The sequence below is a fragment of the Nansenia antarctica genome (genome assembly GCF_963989245.1).
Source record: "Nansenia antarctica genome assembly, chromosome: 13".
Classification (NCBI taxonomy): Eukaryota; Metazoa; Chordata; class Actinopteri; order Argentiniformes; family Microstomatidae; genus Nansenia; species Nansenia antarctica.
The window spans coordinates 27642388-27669579 of NC_137683.1; the positions used below are offsets into that span (position 1 = coordinate 27642388).

Consider the following 27192-nt stretch of genomic DNA (forward strand, 5'->3'; position numbering starts at 1 on the left):
AAGTCATGCTTCACTTGTGGTCAGCCGAGCCATCTTTGTATGTAGTGTCAAAAAGAGATGACTTGGGCAGATAGTGATTTTGGAATGTAACAAGCATTCTGATAGGCTGACGGCATAGAGGCAATAACGCACAGTGAATCAGCAGTGTTAGGAGAGTAGAGTTAGGCAGATATTTCAATTTGGCCAAAATATGACTTTGAATATGAATTATGCTATAAGGCTAACGATGTTGTACTTTGTACTCTGTGCAATATGGCAATAAAGTTGAATCTAATCTAAATCTGCGTGTGACCTGCCAGAGGGAAACCACTGCTGATGATTCAGAGAACCGTGGCGTCAGTTAGTCATCTCCTTCCCAGACACGACTGCCACAGTACGGCCAGATGGTCTGGTGGACCGATACGCCAAAGCTGCCCTTGGAACCCCCCTCCCCCCCCAGACGCATAGCCATTGGCTTTACCTTGTATCAGTCATCTACCACAGCCCCCCCCCCCCCCTCCCCCCAGTGCTTGCGTACCACATGTTTCTGACTCAGAGCCATGCCCGTTGCCCACACAGTGTTGTGATCTGCTGAAATCAAATCATGACACATACTTGAGTAAATTCAGGCCAGATTTGAGTCGTTGTTTTTTCCGGTCTTATATGCCGCTGCGCCTGGTCACGAGGTTAGATCCTAGTCCCTATTAGACTCACTACTTGTGTGACAAATCATGTACACATGTTAGCGAGTAATCAGATAAAAATCATCAGTATTGCTCTGCTTATATATATATATCGCCAAGACAGCATTTTGAAACGAGAAGAGTTTTGTTGATAACAGTTTACTTTTACCTCGTTGATTTTTGTTTGGAAATGTACTGAACGACTGGAGGATATGGCAAACCAGAATTAATGAAATTCCACCACATGCCTGGCTTGCGTTATGTCTTCAAAGGGACCACAGTCAACCTGAAACCACTCAACGTAATGATCGAATCAATTTTAACGAGGCGAGGCATGTTTTGGCTGTTTTGGTTGTTGCTGCGAAAGTGATCCAGCCTTGTGGCCTTGTAGTACCGAACACAGAGTTTAAACTCTGGGGTCGTTTCTGTTTGTGTCCACAGCTCTGCTTCGCGGTGTTCTGGACGCCTCACCTCTCAGAGAAGATCCTGGTCAACGTCATCGGGGTGGACTTCGCGTTCGCTGAGCTGTGTGTGGTTCCTCTCAGGATCTTCTCCTTCTTCCCTCTGCCAGGTAAGAGTCCATGTGACAGGTGGCCTGGCCTGGGGTGGTCCAGTGGTCTAGCACCATGGCCTGGGGTGGTCCAGTGGTCTAGCACCATGGCCTGGGGTGGTCCAGTGGTCTAGCGGACCACCGCTGTCTACAGTGCACACATTAATCCTCATCCATCAAGCCTCCATCTCTGATGTCATTGCTCAGGTAATGAAACCTTGAACATCCCTTGATTCTTTTATAGAAATCCCCTGTTACAGGTTTTGCACAAAATGTCAAGTAAATAATGCAATTTGATAGTGCCCTGGGGTGGTCCAGTGGTCTAGCACCGCTGTCTACAGTGCACACATTATGCCCATGTCGGCATGGGTTCGATGTCCTCTCTCTCTCCCTTCCTTTCCCTCCCTTACTTTCCTGTCTGTCTTCACTGTATCTGTCCAATAAAATGGAAAATATGAGTGGGGACTGCACCCACTGAGAAAAAATAGCAAGGAAAAAAGAATAGAGTCCATGTACAGTAGCAGGCACCATTCAGAAAAAAAAGTCACCAAACATTTGAGCTGCATCCAAGTGTGAAGGATTTTATGTGTGAAATAATAATAATTCTCAAACCCAAGGACGCTTCACAGATTTTACAGACAGAAAGTCAGACAGACAGAACAGAAAGAAAACAAAAAGACAGCAACAGTGACTACTAGACTAGGGGCCAAAGGCCTTGGTGAACAGATGTTTTGAGGGCTGATTTGAAGGTGTCCAGGGTGGGGGCATGGCGGACCACTGTAATGTGTACTGCTATGAGACGTAGACAGGACAGGAGGTCAGTGTGTGACGTGTCTCCTGTGTCTCCTCTCTGTGTGCAGTGACGGTGCGCTCCCACCTGACTGGCTGGCTCATGACCCTGAAGAAGACCTTCGTCCTGGCCCCCAGCTCCGTGCTGCGCATCATCGTCCTCATCACCAGTCTGGTCGTGCTGCCTTATATGGGGTAAGAGAACTCCTCTATAACCACTCTGCCTTATATGGGGTAAGAGTAGACACCACTCTGCCTTATATGGGGTAAGAGAAGTCCTCTGTAGACACCACTCTGCCTTATATGGGGTAAGAGTAGACGCCACTCTGACTTATATGGGGTAAGAGAACTCCTCTGTGGCTCAGTTGGTAGAGCACAGCGCTAACAACGCTTAGGTTGTGGGTTCGATTCCCGCTGGGACCGTATATACTGACATGTATGCACTCATTGCAATGTAAGCGTCAGCTAAATGGCATATATTATTATTATATATAAGGGAAGACCTCTGTAGACACCACTCAGCCTCTCTGACTCTCTAATAGGGCTTTCACACCGGCAAAGAACCGTGCCGGTTCGCGTTCGCGTTCGGAAACCTCCGAACGTTGGTGCTGTCTGGCGAACGAGCCCGCGTTCATACCAGTGTATCGTTCGCCAGACAGCGCCAACGGTCGGAGGTTTCCGAACGCGAACGCGAACCGGCACGGTTCTTTGCCGGTGTGAAAGCCCTATAAGAGAACTCCTCTGTAGACATCACTCTGCCTTATATGGGGTAAGAGTAGACGCCACCCTGCCTTATATGGGGTAAGAGAACATCTGTAGACACCACCCTGCCTTATATGGTGTAAGAGAACATCTGTAGACACCACCCTGCCTTATATGGGGTAAGATAACACTTCTGGGCAGCTGTGGCGCAGGAGGTAGAGCAGGCGTCTAATGATCGCAAGGTCGGCAGATCGGCGGTTCGAGCCCCGACTGGCCACATGTCGAAGTGTCCTTGGGCAAGACACTGAACCCCAAATTGCTCCCAATGAGCGGGCCGGCCGGCGCCTTGCATGAAAGCTTGCCACCATGTGTGTTGTGAATAGGTGAATGAGAGGCGTTGTAAAGCTAACTTTGGAGTAAGGTGCTATATAAGTCAGTCCATTTAGTTCTGTAGACACCACTCTGTCAGCCCACTCAGCCTCAGTGGGTAGAGCATATTACTAGCTATGCTAAGGTTGTGGGTTATATATATATCTGTGTCCTGTCCTGTGACAAGGAATATATATCTGCGTCTTGTGACAAGGAACAAAAATACATATACTGTACATATTATGTGTCACCGTGACAAAGAAAATGTTTTATTTCCCGGACGGTAAGTATGAATCTCTCAAACAACTATTCCTGTCGTCAAACCTCATGTGACGAGCCCATTCAGTAATTCCAGTGAAGGAACATGGGCTGTTATCTAAGATTGCGGCTTTCTAATCTCGATGACAAAGCAGGAACTGCTGCCTCGCACCTCATCCAGAAGGAGAGACAAGACCGAGCAAGTTAGACCAGCTCAGCAATCACAGGAGCGGAAAATATTTTTTTTATCTGTCTCCAAAACATCCATCTATGCCAGATGGATTTCACAATCACACACCTCCGACTCATGTTTTTTTCCCCCATAACAACACTCAACACTTGTACTTGTTGTTCTCTTTGCTCTCTCTCTCTGTCTCTCTCCATCTCTTTCTCAAAGACACACAATATTGAATATAAACAATAGATTTTTATATGACATTTTAGGCTTGTTTGTCCATACATTGCTCCCCAATAACATATTTCTTACAGTAAGCCTTGTACAGTACGTACCGTGGGCTTGTTTTATGAGATATAAACTGGCCAGAGTGGCTCCAGTGTTGATGAACGCGCCGGTCTGTCTGTCTGTGTTTCAGTGTTCACGGGGCCACGCTAGGTGTCGGATCCCTATTGGCTGGTTTCGTAGGGGAGTCTACGATGGTCGCCATAGCAGCCTTGTACGTCTATCAAAAACAGGTGAGGAAAAACTTTTAACAATTAAAGGAAACATGGGAAAACACATGTTACACTGTACATGTATGTATACTCTAAATAACACCACAGACACCCGTAGCTCTACTGAAATGATACCATTTCACAGTTAGCTACATGACAAAGCAGTAAGTTGCAGTAAACTTAAGACAAAAAACCATGGAACCCCTGACAGAGAAGTTGATGCAGAGCGACACAAAATGAATCGCTGTTCTTCAACCAATCGCTGTTCTTCTTCTTTGGCTGTACATCTTCTTAATGTAGCTTGCCGCCGTTGGTGTGTGAATGTGTGGTGTGAACGGGTGAATGAGAGGCCGTTGTAAAAGCGCTTTTGGAATAAGGCGCTATATAAGTGCAGTCCATTTACCATTACCCTTCTCTCTCTCTCACAGAAGAAGGACAACGAGATGGCCAACGAGCTGGTGGGGGAGGAGGACGACCCTGCGACCAGGGGAGAGGCGAGCAGGCCCAGGATGGACGCCATAGAGGAGCTCCAGGAGGAGGAGGAGGAACAGTAGTAGTCCAGGCTCTGGAAGAGGGAGAGAGAAGAGCTGGGCTCCACAGAGGAGAGGAGGAGGAGGAGAGAGAAGAGGAGAGGAACACAGGGATCTCAGGGGGTCCCCCCCCTCCCTGACAAAGGACGATCATCCAATCAGAAGATTGGAAGATTGGAGACAGACGGAGGTTTATATCTGGGCCTATCGACCACGAACGGCACGCACTGTACAGAAAGCCATGCACTGAAGTGTTGATGTACATACAGTACCTTCAGGTCTTCCAGTCCTCTCAACAATTGACTTTTCTTTTTTCCTTCTTTTTTTTTCTTTCTGTCATTTAAACTACAAAGAAGATGTATTTAACATTTAAAATCATCTTGTTCTCTGCTTAAGGGAACAAGCAGAAACCGACACGGGAGAAAAAGCTAAATCCTCCTCTACAAACAGAAAGCAGAATGTCTCCTGAGTAATAGTGGAGTTGCCGAAATATTGAGATGTTATTATTATTATTATTATTATTATTTTGTATTATTTTATCTTATTTATCAATGTTAAAAGCAACCTATAGCTTTATTTGATTTGAAACGACGGGGGACATTCTAAAACTGTCGGGTTGCCCAACTGTATTTTACATGAAACGGTGTACAGACTATAGTTGTATTTTATATAGGCGATGCAAAATATTGTATATTGAAATAGCTAAGAGGGGTCAGGAATCCCTCGGTATCTTATTGTGTGTTATAACTGCATCATTATGCTTGTCCAATATCTGTACAATCTGGGAGTCTACATTTATTTTATTTTGCCAAGCACTGCTATTTTCGTAGTAGCATATTCAGACAGTTTGATGTACATATTGTATAGGTGTTATCTTATTTGGCTAATAAATTGATCTATTATTATTACAATCATATTGTATCCGTCTTGTATCCATAAGTGTCTGAGTGTCTAGAAAAGCTCTATATAAGTCTAATGTATTATTATTATTATTATCATCTTCATACAATTGAGCAAGCATGCAGTAAACCAATATCAACACACATGTTAAGAAAATGTTTTTATTTTTCTTTATTTCCTTCCAACTGCTACCATCCATCCTCTACAAAATCAGACAGTAGGAAATTATTATTCATCCAAAATGGCATAATCAATTTGTTAGCTTTGTATTTCTCTTTCTTGCTGCCCAGAACAGGAGCAAGGCAAAATAGTCTCCAATAGTCTCCAGCATTCCTCAATCACCCTTTTTTGTGCATAAATTACTAAGGCAACATGGAGGACCAAGCGAGGCTTAATAATAACTAGAACCCAACTCAGTGGCTGGTGGTTGAGAAATGAACCAGAACACCATTACCCAGAAGTATCTGGAATCTGCAGCAACATTGGCACAATGCTCGCATGCTCTCTCTCTCTCTCTCTCTCTCTCTCTCTCTCTCTCTCTCTCTCTCTCTCTCTCTCTCTCTCTCTCTCTCTCTCTCTCTCTCTCTCTCTCTCTCTCTCTCTCTCTCTCTCTCTCTCTCTCTCTCTCTCTCTCTCTCTCTCTCTCTCTCTCTCTCTCTCTCTCCTCTCTCTCTCTCTCTCTCTCTCTCTCTCTCTCTCTCTCTCTCTCCTCTCTCTCTCTCTCTCTCTCTCTCTCTCTCTCTCTCTCTCTCTCTCTCTCTCTCTCTCTCTCTCTCTCTCTCTCTCCTCTCTCTTCTCCTCCCCCCCCCCCCCCCTCTCTCTCTCCCCTCCCCCCCCCCCCCCCTCTCTCTCTCTCTCTCTCTCCCCCCCCCCCCCCAGAGACCTTGGCTAAAGGCAATAAGTTATCCATCTACAGAGGAGCCCACTTAGCTGTCTGGGACCATGACCAAGCCTGACGCCTCTGACACAGAGACAGCACGGCCAGGAGTTTTTTTTAGGGAAACGTAATATTCCAGTAAATACTTACTGCTTGGCTTAGGACTGGCTAGAAATTATTGTACTTCTTCACACTTTTTAAATTAAAAACATTAAAAACTGGAATACAGTTCCAGGGTGCAAACTTGTCACCTTTCGGCGAAATACACCGTTTTTTCTTTTACCTCAAAACGGGTCATCCACGTGAATCGTGCAGATCAACGTCTCATCCGAGTCTTATGATGCGCGAGGTTAACGACTTCCTGTCTGCTATGTATGCTAACTATGGCTGACCCTGTGCCTAGAGCGAAAGAAAGTTCATTGCATGGCAAATATAATCATCATTATAAACTCTGCTGCTGTTGAAACGACTTTTCGCTTCAGGCAGCTAGATACAATTCCAGACCGCGTGGAGCACACAGTCACGGTAAGTAATTATGCAGGTGTTACGGTCAGGGCAGCCTCTACTTAAACACGCATCATTGTTAGACCACCGTTAGTGCTAGCGATATCTACTTAACACCATTTAGCACCGCCGCCGCCACCCCACCCCACCCCCCTCCCCTCCCCTCCCAGGTTAGCCATGCATTGACAATTTTTTTCGTTCTCAGAAGTCATCTTTTTGGGCCATCACCAGTTTGCACCCCTGTATTAAAACTGTATTGTCATGTATAAAAATTGGCCATAACATGGCTCCAGTGTTTCCCTTAAAACAATCTTAAAAAGGTTTTAAAACCCCATACACATGAAGTATGAAGTAGTCACCTGACCTGGGTTATAAGTGAGCATGGTTCTGTGAGGAACAGTCCTTTGCTCACTGTCCTCTCCTGTCATACTACCCTTCCTGCAAGAGGACCTGCTGACACAGACCCCCGTTTACACCTGGTGTTAAACCCAAACTGCATCCTGGGAGTTATGCCCACATTCAGTAGGATCCGATGTTTTCTGTTTGTCAGTTGTAAACACAGAAAATGATACATTGTGACACGATCATGTTCTGACCTGCCTGATCGCCCCCTGGAGTTTGTTTGTGTGATTGTGAAATGTGCTTCGTCAGTGTCAGGGCCCAAGTGTTAACATCTGATCATAATGTAAACTACGATGAACATCTTGGAGAAATAAATACACAACACAAGGTGTCAATGGGGGTCGTCGTGTCAACGGGCAGGAAGTCTAATCTAATCTAAATCGTTGAACCTGAGGAGTGTTTCCTGTTCCTGTTGTGCGTTGCCGTGACCTCCCCTCAGTCGTCGTCGGTTGCAGTGAGTTCCTCTGGGACTTATAGTCCTCCTGTGATCTCCCCCACCGGGACGTTGTAGTGGCGGTCGTCCTCGGTGACCAGACACACGCAGGGCCAGTCGTCCTTGTGGTCGTCGGGGTAGTACGTGACAAACTCCTCCGTGTCGACCATGTAGAGTCTGTACACCTGGATGGTGACCTGCAGGGCATGGCCTAGGAGGAACATCTCAACCTGCAGGGAGAGCAACGAGACAGAGTTAAATGGTAAATGGACTGCACTTATATAGTGCCTTTTTTGCTGCTCCAAAGCGCTTTACAACGGCCTCTCATTCACCCATTCACACACACATTCACACACCAATGGCGGCAAGCTGCCATGCAAGGCGCTGGCCCACCCACTGGGAGCAATTTTGTGGTTCAGTGTCTTGCCCAAGGACACTTCGACATGTGGCCAGCCGGGGCTCGAACCGCCGATCTGCCAACCTTGTGATCATTAGGCGGCGACTCTACCTCCTGCGCCACAGCCGAGAGTTGACAGATCAGGACACACTGAACCATGTTAGGGAAATATTTAAGTATCTTAAATATAAAATAGATGAAGGTAGCCTGTTTTCTTCAAATTATAGTATAGAAAAGGTATTTATTTATTATGTCTTTTTAGTTTGCTGTTGTGTTTTGTCTTATAATTACTTTATTCTTCTTACTTTCTACTTCATGGAGTTATTTGTTTTCCCTTAATGTCTGTCCTTGTCGTGACGTCTAGATGTTTGTTGTTTAAAAACTTAAATAAATAATAAATAAAATAAAAAAGGTATTCAAGTGTCTTTTTGCAAAAGGAGAATAGTTTACAAGCACGACAGACAAAGTCTGTCAGTCAAACTGTTCTCAGAAAAGTCCAGACAGATTTCTATACACAGGTCATCAGTCCCGCCCTCAGGTAAGCTTCAAGCCAATCACAGGCATTTCCTGTCTGCATCTGTGATGAGGAGGGGGTCATATGATGCTAGCTGTGATGCAAATTATGAAGAGGTTATGGGTGTTGGCCGCCACTTTCTCTACACACAGGTGTAAAAGTCTGGTCTGGTTTACTGGGCCTGGGGACACACAGACGGCCAGAGCTGCTTGCTCAGAATCTTCTAGGTGTAGGTCAAGAGAAAAGAGGGCAAATAGGTCTTTATGATCATTTAAATGTGTCTGTTGTCTAGCCAATGTCAAGTTTCAAGTAGAGAAACTGGTTTTCATTGTAGAAGAGGTGGTTGAGGTCGTTGAACTATGTTAATTCTGTCCAGACAGTCTGACTGATAGCAGCATGACTAAATGTTTTTTCACTACAACCATGCAATGCATGTCACAACTTGGGGTTGGGAGAGGTGGTGTTGTGGTAAATGAACAAGTGGGTATACTGGCATTTTTCGAAGAGACGCCCTTTTCAGGAAGGCAAAAGTAACCACATATATAGGCGTAATTGCAGAAGTGTGTCCTGTAGTACAGGAGAGTCATTTCCAAATTTTTGGCATTTAGCAGACGCCTTTATCCAAAGCGACTTGCAACAAATAGATTTGTCTCAAGTAAGTGAAAGTGCATCTATCCATCAGTCAGTCATTGTAAGAAAAATAAATTATGAGAGAAATTAAGATTTTTAAAAATTATTGTTTTGACCTATGCTACAGTAGCTACAGTACAAACGAGTGGAAAACATGTTTGAAATGAGTGATGCGAAAGGAGGGAGCGCACACCGCAGAAGAAGAGATAGAAGCCGCACACTCAGATTCCAGATGTAAAAAAAGTGATTTATTAAGACAACGGTTTCGGCCGTAGCCTTTGTCAAGTCTAAAATGTAGGTTTTGTCCGAAACCGTTGTCTTAATAAATCACTTTCTTTGCATCTGGAACCTGAGTGTGCGGCTTCTTCTATCTCTTTCAGTTAGAATGAGTGATGCTCCACGCCACGTCAAACAAATCAAATACCTTCAGAATTCCGTTTTTTCTTCCATTTCCTCAAATGTTTCAAGCTAGTATAGGCAACAACTCTGACATACTGTACATAGAAAAATGCAAATAAAAAAAATAAAAAACAGACTTACTGTACATAGAAACATGCAAAAAACCGGACATACTGTACATAGGAAAATGCAAACAAAAACAGAGATGCAACCAAATAGAGAATTTAATATTATCGTGTTATGTATAAGATGTGTGCACTCATGCGCTCTTGTTCACAATATCTTTGTTGAAAGTTGCTCTGTTGCTTCTGTTTTGACGTCACGCAAGACAAGCAAGACAAAAGTATTTGACCTTTCGCCGTAGTTGGCACCACAACATTGTCGTCTTCACTGAGGACAACGGTGTCCCGGTGTAGCTGGATGCGTTACAGAAACAAGGGTTTTCTACTGATAAAATACATCTTTCATAGGCAACAGATCTCCCCAACTCCCAACCCATAGTGTAGTCAAGGCCATACTCACTTAATTTGTTGTGTGTCGTTGTTTTTGACCCAGTAAAGGGATATTTTGCATTTTGTTTTGCATTTTTCTATGTACAGTAAGTCTGTTTTTTTTTGTTTTTTGCATTTTTCCTATGTACAGTAAGTCAGATGCCAGAGTGTGCCTTTAAGACCTGTTCCAACCAGTCACTGAACCACTAACCCTGAGGCTGAGGCTGGACGGGGTGGTGGTGAGGAGGGCCAGAGAACACAGTGTACAGGACAGCTTCAAGTGTGTTCACACATGCTATTAGCGTGTGATTTATGGGAAAACGCTACACGCCTCGTGACACCCATCCCCGTTTTCTGTTTTTGTTCAGCCTATTGTAAAAAAATTACTTCACTTTACTAGTGGGTTGGAAAGTTCCGGGCTACAATAACCCAAAAGATGCTTATTCACCCACCATATTAACAAAACACAGCGAGTGCCAGGAAAAGTGTGTTTCGTAATATAATTGAGGTGACATTTCATAGGGTTCCCATAAATACCTTTTTACCAAATGAGATAATTAGCGGTTAGAGGGCTTGTATTTACAGTAACGCAAAGTTCTGCAAGTAGAAAGTAAACGCGAGGTTACTTTCGAACAGGGCGCCGTGTTTGTTTTTGCTCTGTGGTCAGACGTAAGACAGTCATAACGACCGCGTGGGGGTCGTTATGACCCACTTGCCTGCTCGAGCCCGCCGCTGAAGCCCACGCGGCTCAGGTGGTTGGAGAGGAAGGTGCGGGGGCAGTCCGAGCCGTCGCGTGCGAACAGCAGCCAGCAGAAGATGGGCACGTCGTCCCCCCCCTCCTGCATGCAGGCGTGGATCTCCGCCGCCCGGCCCAGCATGAGGAGCTTCAAGGCCTCCAGGAGGCCCTTCTCCTCCTCCCCCCCCTGGAAGACCCCCTCGCACAGACGCCGCCTCTCCTCCGCGCTGGAGCAGCCCACCGACGCCCGCCACTGAGACAGACAGTGGCACACACACACACACACACACACAGACACAGACACAGACACAGACACAGACACAGACACAGACACACACACACACAGACACAGACACAGACACACACACACACACACAACACACAACACACACGCACACAGACACAGACAGACAGACACACACAGACACACACAACACAGACAGCATAAACATTAGCACTAGCATGGGTATACATGTAAATATTGAACTATTACACATTTCTGGACAGCAACTCGTGACCAGTGTCAGATCAGTGTCACTGTCACATTAGTGGGCCCAATTTTACATTAGTCAGACATTTTAAAAGTATTTTTTTCTGAGTGGGACAGTCCCACTCATATTTTTCTTTGTATTGACAGAGAGAGTAGAGGTTTTGAGGATGGGTGAGTGAGTGAGAGAGAGAAGGGATGACATGCAGGACATGTCCGCGGCCGGAATCAAACCCTGGGAACCCTGCGGTTACATGGTCCACGCTTAACCCACCACGCCACATAAGCCCCCAGTCAGACATATACATATCTGAGGGTAACGTAGGGTTAGGTATTTAGGTATTTCAGGGTTTTAAAGCCCAGCTACCATCTGTCTTACGACACGTCTTTGAAGTGTGGGAACGTAATCAAGAACAGAGTTCCTCCAGAGCTTGTTTAGAGGCGCTGACTGCCAGCCTGTAAATATTGGGCTAAAACTTGGCCTAGGCCAAATGTTGTGATTCAGTCTGCGTATAAACAGTTTCCTGAGGACCGCGGGTCAATCCTGTCCCCCCTCTCATGTTTATTATCGGACTCCTCGAATAATGAGACACAGAACATCCACAAAGGGAGGGGTAAGAGAGTGCGGTGGGCTGTACAAACAGCAATCATAGCCCTCTCTCCGCCGACAGATGGGAACAATCCTAACGTGTGTGTGTGGTGATCAGTGTGTGTGTCTTGTTTATCCCGTAGATGGGTCTGTAGAGTGTAAACACGTTACGTAAACATGTTATTCCAAACATGTGGAGACATGTTGTGTGTTACGGGGCGGCTTGTACGGGGCGGTTACCCTGTTCTGGAGGAGTTCCATGTAGCGCTTTAGCTGTTGGACCGCATCCTCCCCTGGCCCCTCCCCCTCCCCCTGCCTGCACTCGGAGGGGAACACCCACTGGCCAATCAGACCCTCACGTGTCTCCAGCTCCTCTGGCCACTGGAGAGAAAAACACACAGGGCCAGACTGTTACACGGAACAAACCACACACACACACAACCGCCCGTTAACACTAGAACAGCCGTACCTTTTTGACCTACTAAAAGAGCCTTTTTACAATGCTAACCTGCTATTAACACACAACGACCACGAGTTGGCCACCTTGTAAATTAGCCTGCCTCCTACACAGAAAAACTGCAAAACAGCTTCACACTAGCTTATCCTGAAAATGTAAGGATACTGGGTGATAGAAAGCACATATCTAGGAAAAGTCATGAAAGGAGAGTCCTGAAATTTGCAAAGATATAACTTTTTTTTTACTCACAGGACTCAAATGACCCCTCATGGCTGATTAAGTGTTAAGGGCTCTGCACACAGCGTGCGATTTCTGTTGCGTGTCAACATTCCATTTTGAAGTTTGAATGGAAGTCTATGAGAACATCGCATTTCAACACACACGGCCCCGATTTTAATCGCACGGCGAAAATTCGATTCCATTCATTTTGAATGGGACAAAGCACACGGCGTGCGAGTTTTGTCGCACTGTCAAATTTGTGCTTTTTCCCATTCAAAATGAATGGAATCGAATTTTCGCCGTGCGATTAAAATCGGGGCTGTGTGTGTTGAAATGCGATGTTCTCATAGACTTCCATTCAAACTTCAAAATGGAATGTTGACACGCAACAGAAATCGCACGCTGTGTGCAGAGCCCTTTAACGTCCACTCTGATCCAGCAGCAGCAGCAGCAGATGCACTACACACTCGGGGGTTGAGTGTGTGCCGTGTACAGTATAAGGACTAATGACTTATGTAAGAAGGCATGATGAGTGCGTGTGTTATGTAAGCTGCATGTATGTACCATGGAGATGTCTTGGTCCTGTAGCCAGGCAGGCAGATGTGTGCTGTGGGAGAGGACCTGGAACAGAGTCGCTCGCAGGGCGCAGTAGTTGTCGCCTCGCACTCGCCTCAGGCTGCCGAACCTCTGAGACAGCTCCGTGTAACCCTGAGACAACGACAGACCGACAACAGACAAGAGTATGGGTCAGGAATCTCTGAGACAACAGACATAGTATGGGTCAGTAACCCTGAGACAACGACAGACCGACAACAGACAAGAGTATGGGTCAGGAATCTCTGAGACAACAGACATAGTATGGGTCAGTAACCCTGAGACAACAACAGACACAAGTATGGGTCAGTAACCTCTGAGACAACAGACAGACACAAGTATGGGTCAGTAACTTGAATGATCATTTACATAAAATCTTTTGGCATTTAGCAGACCACGCCTTTATCCAAATCAACTTACAACAAATACATTCATCTAAGTAAGTGGACCATCTAACCATCAGTCATCATAAGAACAAGTCATCTCTGCTCGGGCCAGGGGCCATTGGCAGCTACAATGCTAGAGAGAATGCTAAATGCTAGGGGAAAAACTTAATTCTTTTGGATATTGGATCCAAAAAATCCAGTATTGTTCAGGTAGTGCTGAGCATTGAACATCACAAGACTCTTTGATGGTGTTTAGGCATTATTAGCCGTATGAATGTGATGGTCCGGTGTGGTCGATACGAGTGTGACTGGTGTGGATGTACCGTAGTGAACATCAGCGTACTACAGCAGCATCAACTTACCTTCCTGATAAGGGCACTTTTGGCAGTGTTCCCCTTCCATTCTCTCTCGCTGTAGGACAGGACATCCACTGTGGGAGCCAAGCTGCATCTGTCAACCTTTGGAACTGAGACATGACAGGGAGAAAGTCCATATCAAAGTGTTGCATCACAACCGTATTGCCTCGGGGGGTGGGGGGGTGTAGGGGGGTGGGGGGGGGTTTAACCAAAATCTAAAGCAAAAACAAAAGCCACAGCGTTTTTATGACAGAGCAGCAGACTGTTGGTCCTAAAAAAACAAACTTTTACGATTTACTTACTTAGTCAAATGTAATTATTGTTTTTGGACAAAGGCGTCTGCTAAATGCCCAAAATGTAAATGTGAACGTCTACAAAAACAACCGGCGGCAGACAGATTGTTTGCGTGCACAATCGGACCTTCCCTTTTTCTGCGCAATACGATAAAAAAGTGCAGTTGAAACGACTCTTGGCCTGTTAAAAGCTTCACTCGTGATAAACTAAAGGAAGGCAACTCGGTGTCAGTGAAGTGTCAAAACATGTATGTGCATGCCAACAACGTTATCATGGTGTCACAGCCCTGCTACACCATGTCCCTCACGAGTGAGATGAAGTTGATAAACTCCTATGGCGCTTTTCCACTGTGACTTTTAGCCTAAATCCTAAGACTTTGTATTTATGTCTCAAGAGTCAGAGAATGGCCCAAAATAATCTAAGAGCCATGCCCCTAAGACCCTATCGTGACCTGGGACTTTGGGGAAATGTTTGGGACTCGTGTGTGTGTGTGTGTGTGTGTGTGGTTTGGTGGTAGGCGTGCGATGCTGTGCCCTGCCCTCCATTGTTTGACTAGACTAGTCTGTGGATCTCTCTTTCTATACCTGTCTGGATGCATTCAGGCGCGTTGAACGGATTGCAATGAATTGTGGGATAACCTTTGTGCCGAAGGGATGTTTATTGTTGACATGAAGGGGATATAATTCCCTCTTCCATTGCTTACAACGGAGTGGAATCACCCTGCTGTCTGCCACCATCTAAACATTACTTACATTACTACCCCCCCTCCCTCTTCTCTCCCTCCTTCTCCTCTGCCCAGATGAAAGATGGTGATTCCACTCCGTTGTAAGCAATGGAAGAGGGAATTATATCCCCTTCAAGTCAACAATAAACAGCCCTTCATCCCATAATGCTAGCTTCGTATATGACAAGCCCTGTTTTATGTGGACTGTTTCGCCCCAAAGATTACGTTTTCAAGCAAAAATATTGAATGGCAATATTTAAGTCATTCACTTTTTGGATTTTCTTTTTACCCAAAGTTAAGTTAGCCCAATAGTTAAGTATTATAAACCACAAATGAACTCCTGCCTTTGTTAGTACAATCACCCTGAATAGACTGTGGCCTTTTGACCAAAGGATACCAAACTTTTCAAGCTAAATATGAATTAATTTACTTGTATATATCCCACCGTTAGCAAACTGGTACTCGGCACCTATGATCACAATGTCTACTTAATTCCTCTGTGTTCATTCTGGGGACTTGTGCTTCAGAAAAAGCTAGATTGGAAAGTGACTGACGTGTTATGTGAAACAGAGGCTCCGGTCCTGGTTTATTGTCGGGCCCTGGAGAGATCTCCTCTTCTGCCTGATACAGGTCTTCATCATCGCTGAGGAACACAAACACACAGAGGAAGGCTTGTTACAGTCTAAACATTACACCTCAACTCAGACAGAACGTAACAAAAAAATGACGCTTCAGTTACAGTATGTTAGAAAAACTGTTCTAGTATGTTACTGTAAACAATTGTAAAACAATATTGTACTAGGTAGATCTGGGTAGACCTTTTTTAATGTATTTCACCGCCGTACTAGCCATCTATTTCTCACACACGCTCTCTAATCGAGTCACACTCAGTGTTGCCAGATTGGGCGTATTCCCGCCCAATTGGGCTACTTATGATCACACTGGGCGGTTTTTTAGACTGTGGTTAGGCTGGAAAACAATCCCATCTGGCAACACTGGTCACACTCTCTGGACCGGTGCTGAGATGATACAGTGAGGAACGTCACCAACCTCTCCCCCAGCATCTCCTCTGCAGAGCCGTCCTGGTCCCTCACTGTCACCTCCACGACCATGTCAGCTGACGTGCTGGGTCCCTGACGACCCTCCTCCTTCTCCTCCTCTCCTATTTCAACCCCAGTGACAGCCTCACGGGCAGCACTCTCCTCCATCTCCACCTCATTTTCCTCCTTAACCTCATCTTCTTCTTGTTCCTTCGCTTCTGGTACTACTACTTCCTCCTCCTCCTCCTCCTCCGCTTCCTGAACAAGGTCCTCCAAGGACGTGACGTCGTTCAAACCGACGAGTTCCTCGACGGAGTTCTTCTGACTGGAGAGGAAAGAACCGAAAAAGCGTTTTCTTCACGTTTTGCAGACATAACAACATAACCAACCTTCATGAGAGAACACCGTGCTTGTTATTGCTCGATATCTCCTGCTCTGTTTACAGTTGCGCCTCAAACGAGACAAAGCATTCAAACCCTTTTTTTTTATGTGTGATGTTCAAATACTTGCAGGATTAGGACATGTTGTGACAACACGTCAGCCCCTTGAGGAGTCAGGTATGTTAGCAGTCTGACATGCCCTCAGCACTACGTCTCCTAAAGACACCCGCTTTCCCCTCTACTGTGTCCCTAAGAACTTCTATTGCCCCCCTGGTACTGTTTCTCTGTTTCTCCAGTGTAAGAAGAAGTTTTAGAAGAAGGTGATAGGAGAAGGTTTTTCCTTCTATCAATGGCCCCGGGCCTGAGCTGGATTACTCTTCCTGCTACGAATGGTGGACTGATGATTCACATGCTTAGTATTCAAATGTATTGATTGTAAGTCGCTTTGGAATAAGGCGTCTGCTAAATGCCAAACATGTAAAATGTAAATGTCATGTATCCACTGTCCCAGCACACAAATATAAACTGGTAGCACATGTCCTGTTCTATCCTAAGTGGACCGTTTCGCCCCAAGATTAACACGTTTTCAAGCTCAATATTTGAAGTCAATGTTTACTAAAAAGGAAATGTTAGAATAGGTATAGCATAGCATAGAGTACAGCACAGTGTTTTATTTGTACAGTATAGTATAGTGGATAGTGTACATAGCCTTTATTTATGTAAACCAGCTCTTTTCCCTTCTTGTTTTTAGTTTTTTTTTTCCTAGCACCAGGGGAGCCCCCCCTCCCAAATTTCGTTGTTTGGTACCTGTACTATATCAATGACAATAAAGACCATTCATTCATTCATACTAATATGTCACCCCATAGGTTACATTTTACAGGTAAGTACGGTATTACAGGTCACAAGAGAACTCTAACTTCTGTTAGTACAATCACCAAGAAATGACTGGACGTTTCGCCCTACGATTAACAAAGGTTTCACGTAATTAAGTTTTTAAAATGACGTATTCAGCCTATTGTTAGCAACAGCCTATTGTTAGCGACCGCTTAAACTGTCCCCACAAATGACGAGTGTGAGTCTGTGTGTCTGTCTCCAGTTATGTTTACCTAGCCCTTCATTCTGCAGTTGTAGTATGGACTTTCATAGTGTATTATGACCAATGATGTCAATCATTTACATGACATTTAAGTCATTTGATACAAGTACATTTGTCCAAGGAAGTGAATCAACTATACAACAGTCATCGTAAGTAAAACCTTCGATAAGAAGTGCTAGATATTTTTTTCACATATAGGAATATAGATGACCTCCGTGTCCTCAATGGTAACTGCCCAATTAAGAAAGGAAATAGACTATAATAGGCTAATATTGTAAACTCACCAGCCTCAGGCAGGCCACCAGTGTATCCGGTTGACCGCCATGATCAAATAGGCTAAACATGAAGTCATTGATATAGATAGGCCTATTACCATTTGTGAATATCTAATCTAATCTAATTTGTGCATTTTTTTTTTTTTTTAAATGGCTGTAGCATCTGCAGGGGGAAAACAAGAAAGTAAGACAGTCAAAGATTCTGAGTATGCAATTTCTTATCAATACCCAAGGCAGGAATGTAGACTAACTTACCTTTCACATGTACAATAAGCACATAAAAGGCCTGCGATTAGATAAAAGACATAGTAATTTAATGCTGCATTTATCCTGTTGCCAAAAAACACAAGGATTATTTTGTATTTCTTCAGAGTGCCACAGCCTCGCCCATTGATCGGGTGATGGAATGCCTAACAAGGTTACCGTAGTAACCCGTATCTCTTAACACTAGAACAGCCATGGGTGGGGTCATTTGACCATGTGAGTAAATGTTGTTTATATCTTTGCACACGATCAAATTTCAGGACCCTCCTTTCATGACTTTTCCTAGATATGTGCGTTCTACCACCCAGTATCCTTACATGTTCTAAATCACATCAGGATGAGCTAGTATGAAGCTATTTTGTCGTTCTTCCTGTGTAGGAGGTAGGCTAATTTACAAGACGCACCAAGTAGTCTAGGTCTCTGTGTGTAAGTAGCAGATTCCCATTGTAAAGACTATGGTCATTTTTATTTTATTTTTTGATTTTTATCCCTTTTTCACCCAATTTGGTATCCAATTGAACCCAATTGGATCCTTGTCCGGAAATATTCCTATACCGCCCTCGGGAGCGGCCGCTCAATATGCCGCTCCCTGTGTGTGCCCCGGCCATATCCGGGTCTGGCGAGCTGGGATTCGATCCCAGTCCCCGGTGGGCAGCTTGCACTAGTGGCTAGTGCTTAGACCGCTACACCACCGCGGGGCGACTATGGTCATTTTGACCCCGGAGGTGGCTTTTATAGACACGGCTGTTCTAGGACCATGTTGGAGGATGTAGGACATCTCTCCTCTCCTGAAGTGTGTTTGCGCACTCTGCCTGCAGCCGTCCATCAGTAGCTCCTAGTTTACTCATAACAAGTCGAGACCTCAAGGTCTCAGAAAAACTTTCGGACTAGTGAGAAATGTTATATTTAAGTACACAGTATAGTATATTTAAGTAAACAACACTCGAAAACAATATTTGGAGGTCGTAAAATAGAGGGCCTCACAAACAAGCCCCTGGCCTCTACTGTCTCTGGGACTTCCACTCCCCCCCCGCCCTACCCCGTCACATACACACACACACACACACACACACACACACACACACACACACACACACACACACACCTGACACACACACCTGACAATGTAATCTATATTAGTTTTACATCCTCTAATTTACAGTCTTATTGCTCTACTCCCCATTTCTGTCATTGCCTTTTTAAACTTTTATTTTTGCTTATATAGTGTTGTTTATTACATTGTTGTTTATTACATTGTTGTTGTTGTTTTTATTATATTGCTGTCTGTGTCTTTATGTGTTATGCACCAACCACACCAAGTCAATTTCCTGACATAAAGACACAGGCAACGGACTCAGTGGAACAAAGTCCTTAAGCGTTTTATTAAGGCAGTGGAACCCACATTTCCGTTTTAGGGGATAGAACCTCACTTGTATTAAATGTTTTATCTATTTACTTCTTACATTGTTTCTCTTTTTTTATTGTATTTTTTTATCGTTACCTTCTTTTTACTGTTTTATCTACTTCCCCTGCTTTTATAATATTCATTTTATGCTTGTATATGTTTTTATATTCACTTTATGTTTTTATCCCTGTTGTAAAGCACTTTGAGCTGCTTTTCTTGAATGAAAGGTGCTATATAAATAAAGCTTTACTTACTTACTGTACGAATATAACTGGCAATAAAAATAATTCTGATTCTGATTAATCAGGCTTAATGATCTTTTGGGAATAAACCTCAATTAACATTAAGTGTCACGTGTAAGATGGGACATTCCATCCCTCTCATACGACACAACAACGGAAAGAGTTTGACGACAGATCACGAGACCCAGCACCTGTTCATGCTGTCAGAGCTGACCCTCTAACGCTGCTTGTGGTCTCTTGGCGCCCTCTACTGGTGATATGTGGAATAGCAAAAACAATACTGCAGTATGTGACGGGATGGGAATCCACTGTTGATTGGATTATATTGTGCTATCAATAAAGATAAGCTATCTTCTTCTTTTTCGTAACAATAAATATGTCTCTGCTCACCTCTTTTCAACCCTCGGGGAGCTTGTTGGCGCTGGTTCCTGGGTTAGCCCAGTAGAGGTTTGGGCCACCCCGTTCTCTTTGGGTTCTGTGACCTCTGCCCCAGGTGAAAGCTCTGGACTGCCGTGACCTCTGACCTCTTGGCTGTCTTCTATGTCAACCGCAGGGCTCTCGTTCTCTGAGTCGATCGCCTTTATTACACTGCTAAACGAAGCGACAACCAGAGAAAATCATTCCGTCAGTTATTGTATAATAATAATAATAATACATTAGACTTATATAGCGCTTCTCTAGACACTCAAATACGCTTTACAAACTGAAAAGATCGAGTAGTAATAGTAAAATGACACAAAAAGGTTAAGGTAGTGCTGGGGACACATGGGAAGGGGAGGGGGATGGGAGGGTTAACTGGTGAAGGCAAGCTTGAGTATCAGTTACTATTTCTTCTAACCATGGAAAAAGGCCCATTATGAAAAATCCCCCCCCCCCCCCCCCCTGAAAAATCCCCTCAAGTCAAAACGGTGAAAACATACCATGTGACTTACCCACTGGAGGAGGAGGAGGATGCAAGCAAGGAGGGGGAGGAGGGGGGCAGTAGAGGGAGTTCCCCAGTAGAGGCTGAGTCTATACAGTTCTCATCATGGCTGACCACACCACTCTCCAGACAGACCTCAGACAGAGGTGGTGTGACTTGGGCGTCAGAGAGAGATGTGTCGTCCACATCGTCACAAGGAGACGTCGACTCCCTCGAAGGTTGTTGATCCACAGCTTTGTCGAGGGCTGCTGTTGAGTCGTCGTCATCATCATCATCGTCCACTGTTTCGGGGGTAATGTGCTCTGTGACGGGGGTTACCTCAGCCTTCAGGGTGGGTATTTTAGCCTTCAGGGGTGAGGCCACCTCAGAGCATCCATCCTCAGCCTCCGGGGTGACGGGCTCTGACTGTTCCTTCAGAATCACAGAAATTGCAGTTTCCTCCGCAAGTACACCCCCCTTCTTCTCAGTAGAAACCTCCTCCTCCGCCTCCGTGTCTCCGGCACATTCCTCAGGAGGGAGATCTGAAGTGATAGATCTCTCGGCTCCTGAGAACGGGCCGTTCTCTGTGGCTGTGGCTGTGATGGCTGTGCCCCCCTCCTGCGTCGTGAGGCTGGCGTTCTCTATGAGTCTATTGTTCGGGCTGGGAGAGGTCTCCTCTCCAGCGTGTCTGGCCTCTGTCTGAATGGGGTCATTCTCCGGCGTCTGAGAGATCTCTCCATGTCGTTTGGGCGACGCTGCACTCTGTTTCACCTGCGCAGTCACCACCACCTCCTCCTTCTCCTTGGTCTCGATACGGTTTACCGGTTTCCTAAAATGGAAGACGGAGGTTAGCAAACTAGGCAGGGCAAACTGACGGGGGGTCATTTGAGATGACTTGCTACCGTACACTGATACACACAATATGTGACAGCAGCTGGTGAAAGCGGGGAACAAGTCGGCAACCGTCCAAATTTTGTTCTGAAAATTTTAAATAAATGTCAACGTTGTTGAAAATCAACGACACACTCGCTAGTCAAGCCAAAATATTGTGAAAATACAATACTACCTAGTTAGTGTAGAGTAGTGGGGATTACTCACTGAATCCATTGCATTGCAATCTTTCTTTCCAGCTGCTGTCACATATTCAACAACAAACCTGAATGTCTTTTTAAAAAAAAATATTTTAAGAATGTTATCATCTGGACTCATCTTATCAAATGATGTTATTTAAGCATTACATTACCTCAAATCATCTGCCTGTGTATCATGTGGAACTCCAACCACCACCCCGATCTCTGCTGGGGTCGCTTGGACTTTTGCAGGGTCCTGTAGTAAAGTACTTCTCTCCTCCACATTGTCACAGGCGCTAGAAGCAGGACAACACCAATTCCCCATTTAGACAACCCCCTTCCTCTCCCTCACACAGACAGGTCTGGGGTAGAATGGCCCGCAGGCAGGGTCACTTTAAAATACGCAGGGGGGGGGGGTCCAGTTTTCAAGAGATCTCAGGAGTCCATCGCAGTCTATTCAGACTCAGAGCACATCTCTCAACATCTTTGCCCAGATCTCCAATCCAAACGAAGGAGAGACCACCACATCCACGTCAGCGGGAGAACCCAGGTCATGGCGTCTACCTGAGAACGAGAGGAACATTATTATTATTACCTGTTTAGGTACATTTATAACTGTGCGCCTGATGCAGAAGATCATCATTGTACGGATGTCGTATCTCTCTGATATCTCTGTGTTAGTAGAGGACATACTGAGACGATTTAATAACATTAGGACCATAACATAAGGCAGGCAGCATGCAAATGCACCATTAACGCTGTGGTGGTGAACCAATATCGTGAGCTTAGAATGATAAGGTTCTATCTCCGTTTAGGGCAGTTCAGAGATATTGAGCATCAAAGTGTTTACATTCCATTATGTTTTGTGAGATGGAACCTTTGTATTTTATGAATTACTAACTCAAAAATGTCAACATTTTAAAAATAACACCACACAGGCATTAATAAACACCCAATGGATCAGATTATGTAAAAAACTCAATTCTGACAAAAATGGAGATAGAACCTTATAGTTATAACGTCACGATATTGTGACTGTTCCTCACACATGCGGCCGGAGAGAGAAAGCGCGACATGATCTCAGCAGCTTGGTGGCAACAGGCTTAATGAAACAAATGAAATAACACCTAAAGCTAAAAACATGATGAGACATTTTCAAATACACACACAGACCATATTATGCACCGCATGGCTGTTCTGTTATTTCCCAGGGACGCAGATGGAGAATGTGGTGGTCTACGGTTCCGTGTGATCGCGCTTGTTGTGCCACCCTGTCCTGAGCACGGAAGTGCGATAATAATAAATGTGGAGGAGGGTGTGTCTGTCTCCCGACCAATCTGGAGTGAGGCAATGATTTGCTTTGCACAACTGATGAATGAATGAATGAATGAATGAATGAATGAATTGACTGATTGACGTAAGGTTGATTGTTTCCCATGTATTTACTAACTGTAAAAGTCCAGATCCATGTGGGCGGGGATGTTGTCATTCAACGTTTTTCTGGTGTTTTATTGTCGTATAACATCAAATGTAACACTTTGATGTAGCAACGTGTTATAACAATTAGTATAGCTTTGATCTCAATTGACTTGATCAAAGTGTTCACACGATCATGAGCTTAGAATGATAAGGTTCTATCTCCGTTTAGGGCAGTTCAGAGATATTGAGCGTCAAAGTTTTTACATTCCATTATGTTTTGTGAGATGGAACCTTTGTATTTTATGAATTACTAACTCAAAAATGTCAACATTTAAAAAAATAACACCACACAGGCATTAATAAACACCTAATGGATCAGATTATGTAAAAAAACTCAATTTTGACAAAAATGGAGATAGAACCGTATAATTCTAACGTCACGAATTAGTATAGCTGTGATCTGTGATCTCAATTGACTTGATCAAAGTGTTCACGATGGAAGTTTGTGACCATGTTTATCAACAGGACAGGGGACACGATGACAGAGTGTAAATGTACCTACCTGAATGAGAGCAGGCTTTCCTTTAAGACGACAGCAGCGCAGGAAGTGATATTATTTAGTATTATTATTATTATTATATATTATTATATTACTAACATGACACCACCGTCTTATGCAGAGGGACCCGATGATCTCCGTACAGGCAGGGTAAACACGAGCATTGCATCTCATCTAACACACTTGCCTTCTTTCTTCCAACCCAGAAACCACGATAACCTATCCTAACAGGGTATTAATGACCCGAAAGTCAAAAACGTTACTGCAGCGTCACACTTGACGTGTTGAATGAAAAAGAAGAAATAACCGAGATGCGTCCAGAGTGTGCAGTGTGCATAAGTACATTACACACATATCTGTCCAGTGAGAGACCATAACCATAGCACTTCCGGGGCAGTATTGAGTCATTCATATTTTTCCCCTCATAGCGTCACCGCATGAATTAGTCTGTTAGATGCATTAACACACTGATTTCGGTACGTGCGCTAAAATGCGACTGATTATATTCCCGATCGTTCGCTCTGAAAGGTTCCTGATAAATAGATGGTGCTTTTGTGCAGAAAACACTGTGCAGGACTGAATCTGAAACCTGCAGAAATGTGTAAAGCCTATGCTGTCACCTACTATGAATTGGCTCACTGCAAGGCAGCTTTGACCTCAGTCAGTTGTCTTGGAGAGGTAGTGTGCTGTGCAGACTTTTGTTCCACCCCAGTACTGAACACAGACACAGATTTTCACAAACCCCAACAGGTTCTACAGAGAGTGATAAGCTGTCCTCTCCTACTGTCCATATTTCATAACAGTATGACAATCGTCCAGCAAACCCATTGATAATTTGTCCTCCGGAAGTCTACAGTATGTTGGAGTGATAATGGACATTATCTTACAGGATATGACAACAGACAGCTAAATGTTAAAAATGTCTGATAACGCATGTTAACGCAGGGCTGAATGGGAAATTCACACAAAACAACCCATCCAGTTTCATACGTCCTCTGTAGTACATGTCTGTATTAGATTATCAAGAGAAACAAGAATAATAAAAATAAAGACAACAGATTGTTTTATATACAAGTTTATATTGTGTTCTATACTACCTATATCATAGTAGTTATAAAAGCATCAACGATCCAACTCACTCAAAGTAAAACTCAATCATAACGTGTTGGAATCAAAATCTATTTGCTCCATCCAAGATGTGATCCAAGTCTAATTTTCAAAAAAACTGTCTCAAGCTGGATAATGCAAAACAAAAACAATGCATTCCAAAATCATCTTCATCGTCTTATCATAACAAATCATATGAAATATTCACACTATAGTTGTGTAGTTCTCACAACGAGACACAATCCCCTCTGCTTTACAGTTCCCTCTGCCTTTCAGCTGCTGTATCTGAAGACTCAGTTCCTCTGGCAGTCCAAGTTCTGACACTAAGTCCACACAGCGCTGTAACAGCTCCTCTAGGATCTCCTCTGTGCTCGGAGAGGGTTCTGTGGAAACCGAACAGGGCCGCGGTGGCTGGCTAGGCCCTACGTCCATATCTCCGTCTTTCTTACAGCAGTTCGACTCTCCGCATCCCTCCCCGCTACAGCCAGGGTTAGGGTTAGGGTCAGAGTCCCCCTGACCGACCGACAGGTCGTCCAAGCTCTCTGAGATGCTGCTGACGCTAGGTGGGACGCTCTCCAGGGCCTTGTTCAGGGCCTCCAGCAGGGAGTCCTCGTACTGCAGGACCCTCTGAAGGAGGTCGGTCACCGAGGCTGGGGAGAGGTGGTCTGGCGTCATGAGATGGCACCAGGAGCGTATCCCACTGTGTAAAAGGCCGGGCCGGGCACACAAAAGAACAACGGGTTCAGACACAATGGGACAGGGGACAGAGCGGGGGACAAGAACAACGGATTCAGACACAATGGGACAGAGAACCAAGCATGGGACAGGTGGGTCCTACACAGTATGTGTCATACAGAACAGAGAGGGGGACAGAACTGTGTAGCCTAACAGCACAAAGAGACATTGAAAAGAGACATGTTCATGTAAGAGCGAGAGAGAGAATGGAAGTGTTCTTTGTAGGACATTCAGACCACCTAGAGGACCTAACCCTAACCCTAACTAGTTAACAGAACCGATATTGGGGTGAAAAGAAGAGGGTGTAACCTTATGATTCCTTTTAGCCGGCCTATGGCAACAGTACTCGCGGCTCCTTCTCTGAATCCCATGTTGAAGCCGACCTGGAGGGACTGCTCTTTCCCAGCGTCAATGCCGTCCACGTAGCCGTCCTGGACAGAAAACCATAGAACAGCATTGTTACAACATTGTTTCTAGATGCGCTATTCATGTGTATCCAGTTGGACTATTCATGTGTCCAGTTGAACTGTCCAGTTGGACTTGCAGTGGAAAGTGTTGCTAATAAATAAAAGGACAGCTTTAGCTGTTGCCTGACGAGGCCTATACCATTAGATTCTTCAAATCAAATCGAATCAAATCAGATAGATTAGATTCTTGCGATTTATTTTGTGTTTTTTAATTATGTTTTTAGGCAGTTTTTTTTTTTTTTTTTTTTACTCTGTAACACTCTGAAATTATTTTGAAAGGAAAAGTGCAATACAAATAAAATGCATTTTTATTTATTATTATTATTATTATTATTATTATTATTATTATTATTAGATGTACAACTAGTTTTCTGTATGTCAGTATAACGTTGACAGCTACCTAGGGAACATTGTCTTAGCAGCATCATGTCTCCATCAGCTTACTTTGATGCGTTTCTTCATGTTGGACTTCCACTCGTTGGTCTGTAGATCGATATCGTTCGCGTCCTCGTCGAAGACATCTTCTCCGCTGTATGAGACAGACTTCACCCAGGACATGGTGGATCTTTAATCTTTGATCACACGGTGTTAGAATGCAGAATAGACACGTGTTTTTGCTGTGTTTGGGGGTCTCGCTTCTTCTTGTATAGCCCCAAAGAGACATCCCTCTAATCAACTATGGTAGCATACTGCCACCTACTGCGGTGGAGGTGGAATGACCAATAACTCATATTGCTGTAGGTATTTCTGATAGCCTGCAGGTGGCGCTAAACCCATACTACAGTGCTGATCAGGGGAAAACATTTGATATTAGGTGAATAGTTGTCATTCTTGGTTTCTCACATGCCTAGATTTGTATGAATACACGTTAAAAACGGTCCAATGTTCAAACACTGTATGCTGATCTACAGAGGCTGCCTGAAACACACTTCACTCTTAATTGTAATTGTGAATGATTATGAAATACACTATCAACGTGCGCACGAGTTGCCTTGTCATCAATATTGGAATTGGAATATCATCAATATCCTACATGTTTGATATGATCAATACTAGGCCTATATCCATCCCACAACTATTTCTATTCACAGATGTTGTTAGACACAGGCCTACATCTAGAAGAGCCAAACTAAATGTTTGATATATCAATCCAGTGACAATGGACAATAACATCCTCTTTACAAGTCTCTGTGGATAGGCGTAGAGGCTCTAAGTCCACTCATTCCCTGCATCAAGCACTCTGACCATCTCTCTGGGAGCTCTGCCTGAGTGAGGACAAACCTAACTCATTAAAGCCGCCTTCAAATG

At 44.4% G+C, this 27192-nt stretch overlaps 3 protein-coding genes across 3 annotated transcripts in view; 1 reads left to right on the forward strand and 2 right to left on the reverse strand.

Moving 5' to 3' along the window:
• Positions 1-5437, forward strand: part of ankha (ANKH inorganic pyrophosphate transport regulator a) — a 14724-nt gene extending 9287 nt beyond the window's left edge. The window contains exons 9-12 of the mRNA XM_080544374.1: positions 1104-1233; positions 2073-2196; positions 3924-4023; positions 4431-5437. Coding sequence (XP_080400500.1) covers positions 1104-1233; positions 2073-2196; positions 3924-4023; positions 4431-4556 — 480 coding nt within the window. The 3' untranslated portion in view covers positions 4557-5437. The remainder of the gene's footprint in view (positions 1-1103; positions 1234-2072; positions 2197-3923; positions 4024-4430) is intronic.
• A 1605-nt stretch (positions 5438-7042) lies between these two features.
• LOC308169772 (ubiquitin thioesterase otulin-like) lies at positions 7043-16038 on the reverse strand. Its single transcript, XM_080544510.1, has 7 exons — positions 15972-16038; positions 15476-15564; positions 13910-14013; positions 13132-13275; positions 12132-12272; positions 10796-11068; positions 7043-7878 (listed from the first exon to the last, which is right to left on the reverse strand). The coding sequence occupies exons 1-7, from the start codon at positions 16031-16033 to the stop codon at positions 7687-7689; spliced, it is 1005 nt and encodes a 334-aa protein (XP_080400636.1). The 5' UTR covers positions 16034-16038; the 3' UTR covers positions 7043-7686.
• An 8848-nt stretch (positions 16039-24886) lies between these two features.
• otulina (OTU deubiquitinase with linear linkage specificity a) lies at positions 24887-26442 on the reverse strand (the record flags this gene model as incomplete). The annotated part of the gene is made up of 3 exons (XM_080544163.1): positions 24887-25382; positions 25727-25848; positions 26329-26442. The coding sequence occupies 3 exons, from the start codon at positions 26440-26442 to the stop codon at positions 24887-24889; spliced, it is 732 nt and encodes a 243-aa protein (XP_080400289.1).
• Positions 26443-27192: the final 750 nt, after the last annotated feature.